This window comes from Erythrolamprus reginae, chromosome 10 (genome assembly GCF_031021105.1).
Source record: "Erythrolamprus reginae isolate rEryReg1 chromosome 10, rEryReg1.hap1, whole genome shotgun sequence".
NCBI lineage: Eukaryota > Metazoa > Chordata > Lepidosauria > Squamata > Dipsadidae > Erythrolamprus > Erythrolamprus reginae.
In genome coordinates, this window is record NC_091959.1 from 46,156,670 (window position 1) to 46,173,586 (window position 16,917).

The window sequence follows — 16,917 nt, forward strand, 5'->3', positions numbered from 1 at the left end:
CTTAGGATGGATATATGTTTATCCCAGGCATGTTTGAATTCAGTGACTGTGGATTTACCAACCACGTCTGCTGGAAGTTTGTTCCAAGGATCTACTACTCTTTCAGTGAAATAATATTTTCTCACGTTGCTTTTGATCTTTCCCCCAACTAACTTCAGATTGTGTCCCCTTGTCCTTGTGTACACTTTCCTATTAAAAACACTTCCCTCCTGAACCTTATTTAACCCTTTAACATATTTAAATGTTTCGATCATGTCCCCCCTTTCCCTTCTGTCCTCCAGACTAAAGAGATTGAGTTCATTAAGTCTTTCCTGATACGTTTTATACTTAAGACCTTCCACCATTTTTGTAGCCCGTCTTTGGACCCGTTCAATTTTGTCAATATCTTTTTGTAGGTGAGGTCTCCAGAACTGAACACAGTATTCCAAATGTGGTCTCACCAGCGCTCTGTATAAGGGGATCTCCCTCTTCCTGCTTGTTATACCTCTAGCTATGCAGCCAAGTTCCTGTGGATTGACCAACCACATCTGCTGGAAGTTTGTTCCAAGGATCTACTACTCTTTCAGTCAAATAATATTTTCTCATGTTGCTTCTGATCTTTCCCCCAACTAACTTCAGATTGTGTCCCCTTGTTCTTGTGTTCACTTTTCTATTAAAAACACTTCCCTCCTGAACCTTATTTAACCCTTTGACATATTTAAATGTTTCGATCATGTCCACCCTTTTCCTTCTGTCCTCCAGACTATACAGACTGAGTTCATTAAGTCTTTCCTGATACGTTTTATGCTTAAGACCTTCCACCATTCTTGTAGCCCGTCTTTGGACCCGTTCAATTTTGTCAATATCTTTTTGTAGGTGAGGTCTCCAGAACTGAACACAATCAAATGTTGTAAACACCTAAGGGTGACCCTGTTTAGCTTCCCTGCGCTTCAGCTCTCTTTCCCTTTATTCAACCCTGAAGGATCTGGGCACGTACCATGACAGAGCCGAGCTGCACGGCAAGGTTCTCCCCCTTGCTTTCCAGTTCTTCAGCGCTATATATCATGGAAAGGTCTGGAAGACAAAATTAGAAAGTGGGTGCTGAGAGCAGGACATTTATTATTTGCAATTAAATACTGCAATGTCAGAAATACCAGGGTCTGTCTGTCTGTCTGTCTGTCTGTCTATCTATCTATCTATCTATCTACTTACTTATTTACTTATTTACCTATCTATCTATCTATCTATCTATCTATCTATCTATCTATCTATCTATCTATCTATCTATCTATCTATTAGATTTGTATGCCACCCCTTTCCGTAGACTCGGGGCGGCTCACAACACAATAAAAACAGTTCATGACAAATCTAATAATTTACAATTTTAAATATATTAAGAACCCCATTATTAAGCAGACATACATACATACAAACATACCATACATAAATTGTATAGGCCCGGGGGAGATATCGCAATTCCCCCATGCCTGACGACAAAGGTGGGTTTTAAGGAGTTTACGAAAGGCAAGGAGCGTGGGGGCAGTTCTAATCTCTGGGGGGAGCTGGTTCCAGAGAGTCGGGGCCGCCACAGAGAAGGCTCTTCCCCTGGGGCCCGCCAAACGACATTGTTTAGTTGACGGGACCCGGAGAAGGCCCACTCTGTGGGACCTAATCGGTCGCTGAGATTCGTGCGGCAGAAGGCGGTCTCGGAGATATTCTGGTCCGATGCCATGAAGGGCTTTAAAGGTCATAACCAACACTTTGAATTGTGACCGGAAATTGCTCGGCAACCAATGCAGACTGCGGAGTGTTGGTGTAACATGGGCATATTTAGGGAAGCCTGTGATTGCTCTCGCAGCTGCATTCTGCACGATCTGAAGTTTCCGAACACTTTTCAAAGGTAGTCCCATATAGAGAGCATTACAGTAGTCGAACCTCGAGGTGATGAGGGCATGAGTGACTGTGAGCAGTGAGTCCCGGTCCAGATAGGGCTGCAACTGGTGCACCAGGCGAACCTGGGCAAACGCCCCCCTCGCCACAGCTGAAAGATGGTTCTCTAATGTGAGCCCAGAAAGTAAAGCACCATATTTTTTTCTCAGACTACAGTAATGAGACGAATGCGAAACTTTAGATATACATTATTTGAATGGTCGGGCGTGCATGTGTAAATTTTGTGTTTCTTCAGACAGATTGCGTAGCTGCAACGGTGTTTTGAAATGGTGTCTGTAAGTGATATACATTACAAGCAACGTGTCGTCATTAAATTTCTCACCGCGGAAAAAGAAACTGTTGGGAACATTCACAAATGTTTGTGTACAGTTTGTGGAGAGTCTGCAGTCGACAGAAGGACGGTTATTCGCTGGGCACACAGGGTGAGGCCACTGCAGTGCAGAAATGGCTTCATGAGCAGAAGAAGGAGTGGTACCGACAGGACATACACGGCCTTGTGTCTCACTGGAGGAAGGACATAGAATGGGATGGAGATTACGTGGGGGAAAAAGGAGTGTAGAAGAAACATCATTCTTTCTTGTGTGAAAGTTTCATTGTGTTCAATACATAATTGTTGAAGAAGAAAAAATGTGGTGAACTATGTTTTGGGCGACCCTCGCATTAGACTTGCCCCGCAGACCCAAAGGATACATGTAGAATTCTAGTTTATTTATTTATTTATTTATTTGTTTGTTTATTTATTTATTTATTATTCAGACTTGTATGCCGCCCCTCTCCGTGGACTCGGGGCGGCTCACAGCAAAATATAACAATCGTAACAAATCCAAATAAATTTAAAATATTTTAAAAAGTTTTTTTAAAAAAGAACCCCATTTACTAACAAGCACACACACAAACATACCATGCATAAATTGTACATGCCCGGGGGAGGTGTTTCAGTTCCCCCATGCCTGACGGCAAAGGTGGGTTTTAAGGAGTTTACGGAAGGCAGGGAGAGTAGGGGCAGTTCTAATCTCTGCGGGGAGTTGGTTCCAGAGAGTCGGGGCCGCCACAGAGAAGGCTCTTCCCCTGGGGCCCGCCAACCGACATTGTTTAGTTGACGGGACCCGGAGAAGGCCCACTCTGTGGGACCTAAACAGTCGCTGGGATTCGTGCGGCAGAAGGCGGTCTCGGAGATATTCTGGTCCAGTGCCATGAAGGGCTTTAAAGGTCATAACCAACACTTTGAATTGTGACCGGAAACTGATCGGCAACCAATGCAGACTGCGGAGTGATGGCGAAACATGGGCATACCTAGGTAAGCCCATGACTGCTCTCGCAGCTGCGTTCTGCACGATCTGAAGTTTCCGAACACTTTTCAAAGGTAGCCCCATGTAGAGAGCGTTACAGTAGTCGAGCCTTGAGGTGATGAGGGCATGAGTGACTGTGAGCAGTGAGTCCCGGTCCAGATAGGGCCGCAACTGGTGCACCAGGCGAACCTGGGCGAACGCCCCCCTCGCCACAGCTGAAAGATGTTTCTCTAATGTGAGCTGTGGATCGAGGAGGACGCCCAAGTTGCGGACCCTCTCCGAGGGGGTCAATAATTCCCCCCCTAGGGTAATGGACGGACAGATGGAATTGTCCTTGGGAGGCAAAACCCACAGCCACTCCGTCTTATCCGGGTTGAGTTTGAGTCTGTTGACACCCATCCAGGCCCCAACAGCCTCCAGACACCGTCACATCATTTCCACTGCTTCGTTGACTGGACAGTTGATAAATTTTAGGAAGAGGCATTACTAATTCCTTAAAATATTTACAGACTGCATTTCAACTCAAAGCTCTTGCCGAAGTGGCTATGTATAATGAAAGGCGTAAAGACATTCTTAAAATTAACATATAATCTACGTAAAAATGTCAAAATTTTCAAAGACACTAGGGTTCAAATTTGAATCTGACTCAAGGAACCTGTTCTGAAAAAAAGGTGACTTGCATAATGCCTTTAATGATGATAATATAACCAACCACAAATCTGACTTGTTTCTCAACTGTTTCCTCTGCTACAAATTAATTCCCTTTTAAATCTTCCCTGGCGTTCAAATATTATACAATTTAGCAGTATGTTGATCAAAAGTTAAAAGTAAAAAAACCCAACAAAACATTTCATTTTCTGGGCACACCTAAAAGAGCTCCTTGCATTCTGGGCAATTCATTTCCTAATTAAATCTAACCACCGTAATGTTCAATTCAATTTTAATGTTGCTGATACCACAATTCTAAGGTGGGAATGACGATCCAGTGTCCTCCAGTGACTTAACTTACAAGTCAGCAAAGCCACAGCTGGGAATCATGGCTACTGTTGTTCAATGTGGTATCGGAAAGTAAACCTTCAACCCCAAACCAATCGTTTTACAGGTTGGTCATCAGTTATATAGAACATAAGAACATAAGAAGAGCAATGCTGAATCAGGCCAAAGCCCATCGAGTCCAGCATTCTGTGTCCCACAGGGGTCCCCCAATTGTCCATGGGTATCTTGAGCAGAAAGAGAAGGCAAGACCCTCCCTTTCCCTCGACCCCCAACAAATGGGACCCAAGGGAATCCTTCCTGCCTCAGCCAACATAGAGGCGGCACATGGACATCCATTTCAATAACCACGGATATACTTGGCATCCATGAATCTGTCTAATCCTGCCTTGAAGCTATCAAGACTGACAGCTGTCACCACCTCTTCTGGAAGGGAATCCCATCAACCAAGGACCCTCTTGGTGAAGAAATATTTCCCTTGATTTGTCCTCACTTTCTTACCTATGAGCTTTAGGGAGGACCCCCTCGTCCTAGTATTGTGTGATAGAGAAAATATTTTTTCTCTATCCACCTTTTCTATCCCATGCAGGATTTTATACACTTCAATCAAGTCACCTATTAAACGCCGTCTTTCAAGGCTGAAGAGACCAAGGCGTTGCAACCTGGTTTTATAAGAGTGGTGCTCCATTTCTTTGATCATTCTTGTTGCCCTTTTTTGCACCTTTTCCAGTTCCATTATATCCTTCTTGAGGTGAGGTGACCAGAACTGTACACAGTCCTCCAAGGGTGGTCTCACCATCGATTTGTACATATTACAACTTAAGGAGTCTTCTTAATATTCCAATGAATGGATTAGTTCCAAAAACATTCCTTTTTCTTTTTTTAAGTGTCTGGTCTGATTTCCTGAAGATGGTAAATTGTACACTTAGCTTTTTGGATTTTGGCTTAGTGCTTCATGCGTACCCGCCACAACCCTCTGCAAATCACATTTTTGTAGGTTATTTTAACATATCCTATTTGGACAGGGAGTCATTGCTCACAGTCGCTCATGCCATCATCACCTTGAAGTTCGATTACTGCAATGCTCTCTACATGGGGCTACCTTTGAAAAGTGTTCGTGCAGAACGCAGCCGCGAGAGCCATTGTGGGGCTTCCTAGATTCGCCCACATCTCTGCAACACTCCGTGGCCTGCATTGGCTGCCGATCAGTTTCCGGTCACAATTCAAAGTGTTGGTTATGACTTTTAAAGCCCTACATGGCATTGGACCAGATACCTCTGGAACCGCCTGCTACCGCACGAATCCCAGCGACCGATAAGGTCCCACAGAGTTGCCTTCTCCAGGTCCCGTCGACTAAACAATGTCGTTTGGCGGGCCCCAGGGGAAGAGCCTTCTCTGTGGCGGCCCCGGCCCTCTGGAATCAACTCCCCCCGGAGATTAGAACTGCCCCCACCCTCCTTGTCTTTCGTAAACTACTCAAGACTCACTTATACCGCCAGGCATGGGGGAGTTGAGACACCTTTCCCCCAGGCTTTTTTATATTTATGTTTGGATATGTATGTGTTGTTTGCTTTTTAAATATGATAGAGTTTTTAATGTGCTTTTTAATATTAGATTTGTTTTCGCTAGAATATTGTTTTTATTGTTGTTGTGAGCCGCCCTGGGTCTTCGAAGAGGGGCGGCATACAAATCTAATAAATTGAATTGAATTGAATATCCAACTGCAGCTTATTAAACAAAACATGGCTGTTGTTAAGATACGTGAACCACCTTTTGAGAAGGTGAGGGTCCCGGAAACCAGACCTAGAGAACATATTCAATGTCGTTTGGCGGGATCCAGGGGAAGAGCCTTCTCTGTGGTGGCCCCGACCCTCTGGAACCAACTTCCCCCAGATATCCTTGCCTTTCGTAAGCTCCTTAAAACCCACCTCTGTTGTCAGGCATGGGAGGAATTGAGACTTTCCCTTCCCCCTAGGCTTATAAAATTTATGCATGGTATGTCAGTATGTATGATTGGTTTCTTAAATTGGGGTTTTTAAAATACTTTTAATATTAGATTTGTTCATATTGTCTTTTTACTGTTGTTAGCCACCCCGATTCTACAGAGAAGGGCGGCATACAAATCTAATAAATAAATAAACAAATAAATAATTCTGATCTGTACATTCAGCATGATGTATATGGGAGTCCCAATTGCAAGGAAAGTCAGATCTTAGAAACCAGGGAAGGTCAAGGGTTTATTACAGCAATTTCTGCTAGGGTTCCGGCTAGGGCAAGGAACAGAAATGACAGAAGTGAAGAGCCAATCTTCCCCAGTGACGTTCAAAGTTGCGTCACAGATATCAGCAGGTTGGACTGTCCTGGCTAGCTGATGTCATTTATAGGCATGAAAGCCAGGAGGGTGACTTTGGGCCAATCACCAGGAGACTGTCAGTTCTAGATCCGCCCTAGGCATGAAATCCGACTGGATGACTTTGGGCCAATCGCCAGGAGGCGGTGAGTTCTAGTCCCGCCTCAGGCATGAAAAACCGGTGTTCTTGTGGGTAAAACAGGAGGAGGAAGGAGTATAAAAATAATAAAGGCAGGATAAAAAATTCAAGGCGAGGGAAAACTTCCGGTTGGTGCTGACTAAGAGACAGGGTGGAAGGCGAGCGAGATTTATATGCATAGTCTATATGGATCTTTCCTAATTAGGGACTTAATGAAACGAAGGCTCCACACAAAACTGGTTTGGTTAAAAGAGGAAAAGGGAGAAATTAATCACGGGCCCAGACTGCGGCTTTCCTGATCGTATGAAAACACACAATTTGTGGATAAACGAGTGCTGAAAGAAAAGAAGGAGAAATCGACAACAAGGGCCCAGATTGTTGGGGGCGAGGTGCTAACTCTGTAAACTGCTTAGAGAGGGCTGGGAAGCGCAGTGAAGCAATATACTGTATGTGCTATTGCTGTTGTTATATACCATATTAAGCAATTCCACACAAATATTTGAGAGGTTAAAGAAAAGAATTTAAAAAAAATATTGTGCCCTTTCAGCACACTTCCACTAGCCTACGGACAGAATCAAACAATTAAAAATAAATAAATACCTGGAAAGTTAAACAAGATGACCTTTAAAGCCCTACATGGCATTGGGCCAGAATACATCCGGAACCGCCTTCTACCGCACGAATCCCAGCGGCCGATAAGGTCCCACAGAGTTGGCCTTCTCTGGGTACCATCGACCAAACAATGTCGTTTGGCGGGCCCCAGGAGAAGAGCCTTCTCTGTGGCGGCCCCGGCCCTCTGGAATCAACTCCCCCCCCCCCCGTAGATTAGAACGGCCCCCACCCTCCTTGTCTTTCGCAAGTTACTCAAGACCCTCCTATATTGCCAGGCATGGGGGAATTAAGACATCTCCCCCAGGCTTTCTTATATTTTATGTTTGGTATGTATGTGTTGTATGGTTTTTAAATTGTTGGGGTTTTTAATGTAATTTTATTATTAGATTTGTTCCATTGTTATACTGTTTTTATAGTCTTCGGAGAGGGGCGGCATACAAATCTAATAAATTGAATTGAATTGTTGTAATAATAATAATAATAATAATAATAATAATAATAATAATAATAATAATAATAATAATTTATTAGATTTGCATGCCGCCCCTCTCCAAAGACTCGGGGCGGCTCACAACAACGATAAAAAAACAATATTATACAGGCACAAATCTAATATTAAGAAAAAACTAAAAGAATTTTTCTCTATCCCCCTTTTCTATCCCATTCATGATTGTTATATACCATATTAAGCAATTCTGCACAAATATTTGAGAGGTTAAAGAAAAGAATAAAAAAAAAATATTGTGCCCTTTCAGCACACTTCCACTAGCCTATAGACAGAATCAAACAATTAAAAATAAATAAATACCTGGAAAGTTAAACAAGATAAGTGATTGGCTATTAAATTATGCAAAATAATTAGCAGGATTTAAAAACAAACAAACAAAGAAACGCAAGGAAAACTCTGTTGGGCATTAACAATCTATAAACTTACCGATTAACAATAAACCCCTCTGATAAATTTTAGATGCGATTCACGATTGTCAGGTATTTCACAGTGAAGTCTGAAAGGACAAAAAGGAGCATTCTGTAATTAAACTGAATCGCATGATTGTGAATCAGCTTCATCCTAAAACAACATTTAAGCAGCAAAATGAAAGCAAAATGCTTCTAATTTATTCTCCCAATCTCGGTCAATACAGGGATAATCCTCGGCAGTCCGACGTTACAATGGTGCTGAAAAAAGTCTCACACTTATGACAGTCGCAGCACCACCCGTAGTGACAGCATGAAAGTTCAGGTTCTTGGCACTGGTGTGCATTTACTGTACAATGGTTACAGCATCCCGGAGTGGTGGGAATTCTCATGTGCAACCATCCTCACACTACTCACAAGAGCCTACAAAACTTTTGCCAGACCCATCCTAGACTACTGCTCATCTGTCTGGAACCCATGCCACATCTCGGACATCAACACCCTTGAAAATGTCCAAAGATATTTCACCAGAAGAGCCCTTCACTCCTCCACTCGAAACAGAATATCCTACGAAAATAGACTAACAATCCTGGGCCTAGAAAGCCTGGAACTACGGCGCCTAAAACACGATTTGAGTATTGCCCACAAGATCATATGCTGCAACGTCCTACCGGTCAATGATTACTTCAGCTTCAACCGCAACAACGCAAGAGCACGCAACAGATTCAAACTTAATACGAACCGCTCCAAACTTGACTGTAAAAAATATGATCTCAACAATCGAGTTATCGAAGCATGGAACTCATTATCGGACTCAATTGCGTCAACCCCTAACCCCCAACATTTCTCCCTCCCACGATTGACCTCTCCAGGTTCCTAAGAGGCCAGTAAGGGGCGTACATAAGTGCACTGGTGTGCCTTTCGTCCCTTGTCCAATTGTCTTTCCTTTCTCTCACTTATCATATATATTCTCTTTCTTTCATATATCCTCTCCTCCAAGTTCACTTTCACCCTCATATATATTACCACATGTCTATTTTTCTTCCTATGTCTTTGTGTATTGGACAAATGAATAAAATAAATAAATAAATAAATCCTTGGGCGCTTCTGACAAGGGGCCAATAAGGGAAGCCAGATCCACTTAATGATTGCACGATTCACTTAATACAGAGGCCTTCAAACTTGGGCCACTTTAAGACGTGTGGACCTCAACTTCCAGAATTCTGAGAGTTGGAAGTCCACAAGTCTTAAAGATGCCAAGTTTGGGGATCCCTGACTTAACGGCTATAGTGATTCGCTTAACAACCATAGCAAAAAAAAGATTGTAAAACGGGGCATCACACATTTAACAACTGCCTTGCTTATCCACAGAAATTTGAGGCTCAGACTATTTATGGGACCGCCTCCTGCAACATATCTCCCAGAGACCAATACGAGCACACAAGTTGGCCTCCTCCGGGTCCCATCGACTAAACAATGTACGTTGGCAGGACCGCAGGGGAGGGCCTTCTTTGTGGCTGCCCCGGCTCTATGGAACCAACTACTCCTACCTTACTGGCCTTCCGCAAACCTGCGAAGACCTGGGGGCCATGAATTGTACACCTTTCATGGCCAAACTCTATGAATGCCGCACGAATCCCAGCGACCGGTTAAGTCCCACAGAGTTGGCCTTCTCCGGGTCCTGTCGACTAAGCAATGTCGTTTGGCGGGACCCAGGAGAAAAGCCTTCTCTGTGGTGGCCCTGACCCTCTGGAACTAGCAATCCATTTCACAGGTTGTCAGCACATTCACCTCTGCCGTCAGGCATGGGGGAATTGAAATTTCCCTTCCCCCTAGGCTTATAGAATTTATACATTGTATGTATGAGTGGTTCTTTAAATTGGGGTTTTTAGACTGTTTTAATATTAGATTTGTTTACATTGTCTTTTTATACTGTTGTTAGCCGCCCCGAGTCTTCGGAGAGGGGCGGCATACAAATCTAATAAATACAAATACAAATACAAGTATGTATATGATTGTAATTGTTTTTTATACTATGAGTTTTATTACGGGGTTTGTTTTAAAATTATATCTGACTTCTTTTATTATTGTATCTTTTTGTATTGGCATAGAAGTTGGATATAATAGATAGATAGATAGATAGATAGATAGATAGATAGATAGATAGATAGATAGATAGATAGATAGATAGATAGATAGTGGTCTTACATCAAGGACTATGTGTATATAAAAGTTACATCAATATATTAGGAAACCCCAATTTACTCAAAAAGCTCAGGGCTGGTATCTAAATCAAACTAGGACCTCCTGGTTTGTCGCTCCCCAACAAGCTAAGATCTTTGCATCAGAAAATGCCCTTTTCTTGACTGAATTGTTCTCATTGTTTGCCAAGTGGGTACACATGAACTAAGTGAAAGAAATGTTAAGTCGGGAAATGTCCAGATATTAGCTCTGACTCTGTTTAGACATAAACTGCAGCCACCTCAGATAATGCAGATAAAAATTAAAGCTAAACATTAAAAATCTGTGAGGTTCCTCCCCGGCCACCCTTTCTTTTTCCCCTTTTTTGCTAAAAAACAAGGACAGGACGGTCTCTAGAAGAAGAGAGAGACAAGGTCAGGAGGCAATGCTTACATTCCCTTCAAATCATTCCTGGGAGCCTGCCAATACGTTTTTCTAGCTTTTTACAAGTCAACCCTAACCTACATCTCTCCCTTATAAAATCCAATTTCCTCCCCACCCCTCACATGCTCCCCCCTCCCCCCCGGAAAAACGAGGATAAGCAAAAAAAATGAAAATAAAATAGATAAATCTCCACAAGGACAGGAAATGAAGGAATGACCTGACTAGGCTGCTGGATTCTTTGTAGGTTTAAATGACAGATTATCACACCTGATTATTACAAGTGAATATAATAAGGATTGTGATAGATTCGTTGATAGATGGAAATAGAGATGTATATCAGGGGTCACCAAACTGGGCAACTTTAAGACTTGTGGACTTCAACTGCCAGAATTCTGCGATTTGGAGTCCACAAGACTTAAAGTTGCCAAGTTTGGCGACCCCTGATTCAATTCAATTCAATTTATTAGATTTGTATGCCGCCCCTCTGCGAAGACTCGGGGCGGCTCACAACAATAATAAAAACAATATTCCAGCGAAAACAAATCTAATATTAAAAAGCACATAAAAACCCTATCATATTTAAAAAGCAAACAACATATACATATCCAAGCATAAATATAAAAAAGCTTGGGGGAAAGGTGTCTCAACTCCTCCATGCCTGGCGGTATAGATGGGTCTTGAGTAATTTACAAAAGACAAGGAGGGTGGGGGCAGTTCTAATCTCCGGGAGGAGTTGATTCCATAGGGCCGGGGCCGCCACAGAGAAGACTCTTCCCCTGGGGCCCGCCAACCGACATTGTTTAGTTGACGGGACACGGAGAAGGCCCACTCTGTGGGACCTGATCGGTCGCTGGGATTTGTGCGGCAGAAGGTGGTCCCGGAGATATTCTGGTCCAATGCCATGTAGGGCTTTAAAGGTCATAACCAACACTTTGAATTGTGACCGGAAACTGATCGGCAGCCAATGCAGGCCACGGAGTGTTGCAGAGACGTGGGCGAATCTAGGAAGCCCCACAATGGCTCTTGCGGCTGCATTCTGCACGATCTGAAGTTTCCGAACACTTTTCAAAGGTAGCCCCATGTAGAGAGCGTTGCAGTAATCGAACCGCGAGGTGATGAGGGCATGAGCGACTGTGAGCAATGATGTAAAGCTATCCGTTCTAAAGTCTGATGAAATGACAGGTTGGATACCCAAATTACCTTTCAGATCTGGTCCTATTTATAGCATTTCTTCTCTGACTATCTTTCCAGATTGGAAACCATCTTAGCAGATATGATCTGCTTACAGATAACAGCAATGATTCCAACGATCTGGCCAAAAAATAAATAAAAAATGCCCTGCACGCCAGCTTTAATTTTGAGTAAACAAAGCCAGAATAGCAGATCAAGCCGGCCTCAACCTCTTAGGCTGTATCTCAAGCAAACAGAAGCATGTGATAACACAAGTTAAAACATGTGCCCTTCTGCTCTGGTTCTGATAAGGGCTGGGGTTGGGTTTTGTTTTTTGGCCTATTAATAAACACCCAGCACACACACATTCAAAGTTATGTCTTCGTTCTTGAGGAACAGAAATCCAGGGATCATAAAAATGAAAAGGGGTGCTAACCGGAACTGGTGTGAATGTTATTATTAAGAAAGGAAGAAAAAAACTCCTCCCTTTTCCAAAACTTCAAAACTACAGGACATGAAATTGATTTTGACAGTACCAAAGTAATTTCCAAAACAGAACACTACAGCAAAAGAATAATCATGGAAGCCATCGAGATAGAAAAACATCCCCAAAATATGAACAAGCGGGATGATACCTCCCGCCTACCAGACATCTGGAAACCAGCCCTCAAACGTATCCCAGCCATAGAAACTGAAACCAGACTCAGAACACACATTGCAAAACAATCAAGTAGCCTGAAAGCTCCAACTACTCAGGGTATCACGCCTAATCTACAATCATTAACTAATCAGCATACCTCAGCTACATCAACGACCCCAGGTGTTACCCCACTGACTCACCAGGAAGTTTCTACACAACAGGCAATTGCTGAGCCATCAAACCACACCCAGCCACCAGTATTTATAGAAAGAAGGCAGCTCAGGTCTTGCTGTGTTCGCCCTAGAACAAGGACAGAAACACCAGCCTGAAGATGACGAGTGGGACCTCGTTGAAACGTCGCCAGAATATAACTCCAAGTAAATCAAACTTAAGGATGACCCACAGTCCAAAGAATGGATTTCTCAGATTATGATCAGGGTAGCAATGTTTTGTTTGAACCACCCTCTAATTTCCAAAATAGGACCTTGCGATAAATATGTCTGACAGAGACGGAGCTCCCCAAAAAAGCCATTCGTACTTGAAAGGAGAGAAAGGTTTTAACTCCAAAAAGTTTATTGTTTGTTCTTCAATGCTGACTGAGGAATACTTAGCCACTGTCTCGTTTAGCGACAGAAATTTGGGGCTCAATTGTGGTTCGGAAACCGAAGATTACCTGTTACCTTTCTTCATGTATTTAAAGGGCTTTATGATAATGCTGCAAACTGCCCAGAGTCGCTTAGGTGAAATAGCCGACATAGAAATTAAACAAACACATAAATACCATAAAGTATGAATTTGGGAACACACGCAGAATTTCCACTGATAACTTGTCGCACAACATTTAGTTATCTTCTTTCTAAGTGAAGCCCTTATCCACATTTTTAAAAATGCCACTGATACCGCAGTGCTCCAAAATATACACTTATCATCACACAAGGGCAGCTCCTGTTTTGAGGCAGAAAGCACAGGCAAACAATGCTGCCCATATTTTTCTTTCAACAGGAAAGAGGTTCGTCCACTTTCCGGCAATTTCCCAAGCAAAAACCTTGGACGGGCACCTCAACTATTTCCCCTTGCCCTCTGTCATTGCCAAACTTTTGATCAAACACGGCAGCAATTGAATGGGTTAAGAGGGCTCTTAACCCATTAGAGGACGGTGTCACTTCTCAGGCTCCATTAGGAAGAAAATACAATGCCCTCGTGCTGTACAATAAAGTAAACACCAAGGTAACATAAGCCTTCCCCTTCCAATCTTGGGGTTTTTATAATTTATTTATTTATTTTATTTATTAGATTTGTATGCCGGCCCTCTCCGTAAACTCGGGGCGGCTCACAACACAATAAAACAATTCATAACAAATCTAATAATTTAAAATATTTTTAAAAAACCCATTATTAAGCAGACATACGTACAAACATACCATACATAAATTGTATAGGCCCGGGGGAGATATTTCAATTCCCCCATGCCTGACGACAAATGTGCTTTGAGGAGTTTACGAAAGGCAAGGAGGGTGGGGGCAGTTCTAATCTCTGGGGGAGCTGGTTCCAGAGAGTCAGGGCCGCCACAGAAAAGGCTCTTCCCCTGGGGCCCGCCAAACAACATTGTTTAGTTGACGGGATCCGGAGAAGGCCCACTCTGTGGGACCTAATCGGTCGCTGGGATTCGTGCAGCAGAAGGCGGTCCCGGAGATATTCTGGTCGGGTGCCATGAAGGGCTTTATAGGTCATAACCAACACTTTGAATTGTGACCGGAAACTGATCAGCAACCAATGCAGACTGCGGAGTGTTGGTGTAACATGGGCATATTTGGGGAAGCCCATGACTGCTCTCGCAGCTGCATTCTGCACGACCTGAAGTTTCCGAACACTTTTCAAATGCCCTAAAATTATGCCAGGTGGGCTCTCTAGGATAAATGTAGAGTTTTAATCCAACTCAGAAAGGACGGGCACGGGGATTTAAAGGGCCAGACTCTGATTGGAGTAACTTTAACCTGGATAAAGTTAAAATCTCTGACTTGAATTCTTTATCCTAGGGGCCAAATGATTATGCTATCTCTCTCATCCATCCATCTATCCATCCATCTCCCCTGGAGGAAATTTTAATCTAGGTGGTTTACAATCAATAAAACTGGGTTTTTTTTCCTTTTCTTTTTACAGCCCTTTAATACCTGTATTCTGGGTGGAGTCACGGCAGTTCAATGGAACCAGTGCACAACATTAAAACAATAAATAGCATGGAATTTAGGTTTAAAATTCATATAGAGGGGGAAGAAGGGAGCAAGAAGAATGAGATATTGAGCAGAAAGAGAAGGCAGAACCCTCTCTTTCCCTTGACCCCCAACAAATGGGACCCAAGGGAATCCTGCCTGCCTCATCCAACATAGAGGCAGCACATGGACAAGATGCTTGGAAACAATATGGAAGCATCTTGCCAACATAATCTACCTGCCACCCTAAAAATCATCAGGGATTTTTCTTCTGAGCACATATCCTATTTATATATATCATGAAGTTTAAAACTAGTCCAGGGAGGGTTGACAGCAGAGAAGCAAAGGCAATCGGCAGCAAACATCAGGAAAAATAATAATAACATCCTCATTGATGTATATACAGCCTGCTCAAAAAAAATAAAGGGAACACTCAAATAACACCTCCTAGATCTGAATGAATGAAATATTCTTATTGAATACTTTGTTCTGTACCAAGCTGAATGTGAAATGGATTGTCAATCAGTGTTGCTTCCTAAGTGGACAGTTTGATTTCACAGAAGTTTGATTTACTTGGAGTTATATTGTGTTGTTTAAGTCTTCCCTTTATTTTTTTTTGAGCGGTGTATATATTGGGTCTTGAGCCATCGATGGATCCAGGTGGGTCTCTACAGCTCGAGGCAGGCCTAAAACACATTCCAAACATAAGTCAAAAAGAGGGTGGGGAAAATATTTACTGACCCCTCACATCCTGGACACAAACTGTTTCAACTCCTACCCTCAAAATGTCGCTACAGAGCCCTGCACACCAAGACAACTAGACACAAGAACAGTTTTCTTCCGAACGCCATCACTCTACTAAACAAATAATTCCCTCAACACTGTCAGACTTTCTACTAAATCTGCACTTCTATTCTACTAGTTTTTCTCATCATTCCTATCACCCATTGCCTCCCATGTTGACTGTATGATTGTAACTTGTTGCTTATATCCTAAGATTTTTATTAATATTGCTTCTTCATTGCTTATTTGACCCCTATGACAATCATTAAGTGTCGTACCACATGATTCTTGACAAATGTATATTTTATTTTATGTACGCTGAGAGCATATGCACCAAGACAAATTCCTTGTGTGTCCAATCACACTCAGCCAATAAAATTCTATTCTATTCTATTCTATAAGCAAGAAATAACCATCAGGAAACACGATATTGAGATGTCAATAAAAGGCACGGCATTCTGCAAAAAAAAAAAAAACCCAACGGATGAAACTGTCCCAAAATCATTTACATAAGTTCCATGGGTCTGTATTTGATGTATGCCTCTGTGCGTGCCACTGAATCGATCCACAGTAATTATTCAAAACAGACTCAGTAGTCATTTCAGAAAAAATGTGGAAGGACAGCTTGAAAATTAGATTTCGAGTCAGAAATTTAATTAAAGAAAACGAACAAAAGGCATCCATTCATTTTTTTACCGATGGGTGAGGAGGGTTTCTCTCTTCCCGAGTTCAGCCAGAGTTTCTGAACGAGAAAGGGCATTTTAAATGCGTTTCTTGATTAAAGGGGTCACTATGAAAAGGACAGGCCTCTATCTACTGAACTTCTCACCAGTGGCAAGACAAACCACGGATTTCAATTCTCCGCCTTTCTAGTTTTACAGGGCAGCTTGCTTTTCTCCTCGGCAAACAAACAGGTGGTAAAAGGAAGGTATAGAGAAGTAGTTACACTGCCCATTTTCTATTGTTTTGGGTGGTCTTGCGGTAGGTATCTTTCACAGAAGATTGATAACACTGTAGTCAAAGTGAATATCAATCATTTATTAATTCAATTCAATTCAATTTATTAGATTTGTATGCTGCCCCTCTCCGAAGACTCGGGGCGGCTCACAACAACAATAAAAACAGTATAATAATGGAACAAATCTAATAATAAAATTATATTAAAAAAACCCAACAATTTAAAAACCATACAACACATACATACCAAACATAAAATATAAGAAAGCCTGGGGGAGATGTCTTAATTCCCCCATGCCTGGAGA

At 42.4% G+C, this 16,917-nt stretch overlaps 1 protein-coding gene across 7 annotated transcripts in view; it reads right to left on the reverse strand.

The window, feature by feature from the left end:
- Window positions 1-16,917, reverse strand: part of MTMR3 (myotubularin related protein 3) — a 100,457-nt gene that overhangs the window by 51,282 nt on the left and 32,258 nt on the right. For 5 of the 7 annotated variants that reach the window (XM_070763106.1, XM_070763105.1, XM_070763104.1 and 2 more), the window contains exons 2-3: window positions 8,247-8,316; window positions 977-1,053 (exon numbers count right to left, since the gene is read on the reverse strand). In XM_070763106.1, coding sequence (XP_070619207.1) covers window positions 977-1,045 — 69 coding nt within the window. In that variant the 5' untranslated portion in view covers window positions 1,046-1,053; window positions 8,247-8,316. Of the gene's footprint in view, window positions 1-976; window positions 1,054-2,251; window positions 2,393-8,246; window positions 8,317-16,917 lie in introns of those variants that run through there. The other 2 variants (XM_070763109.1, XM_070763108.1) reach the window with 2 other exon arrangements.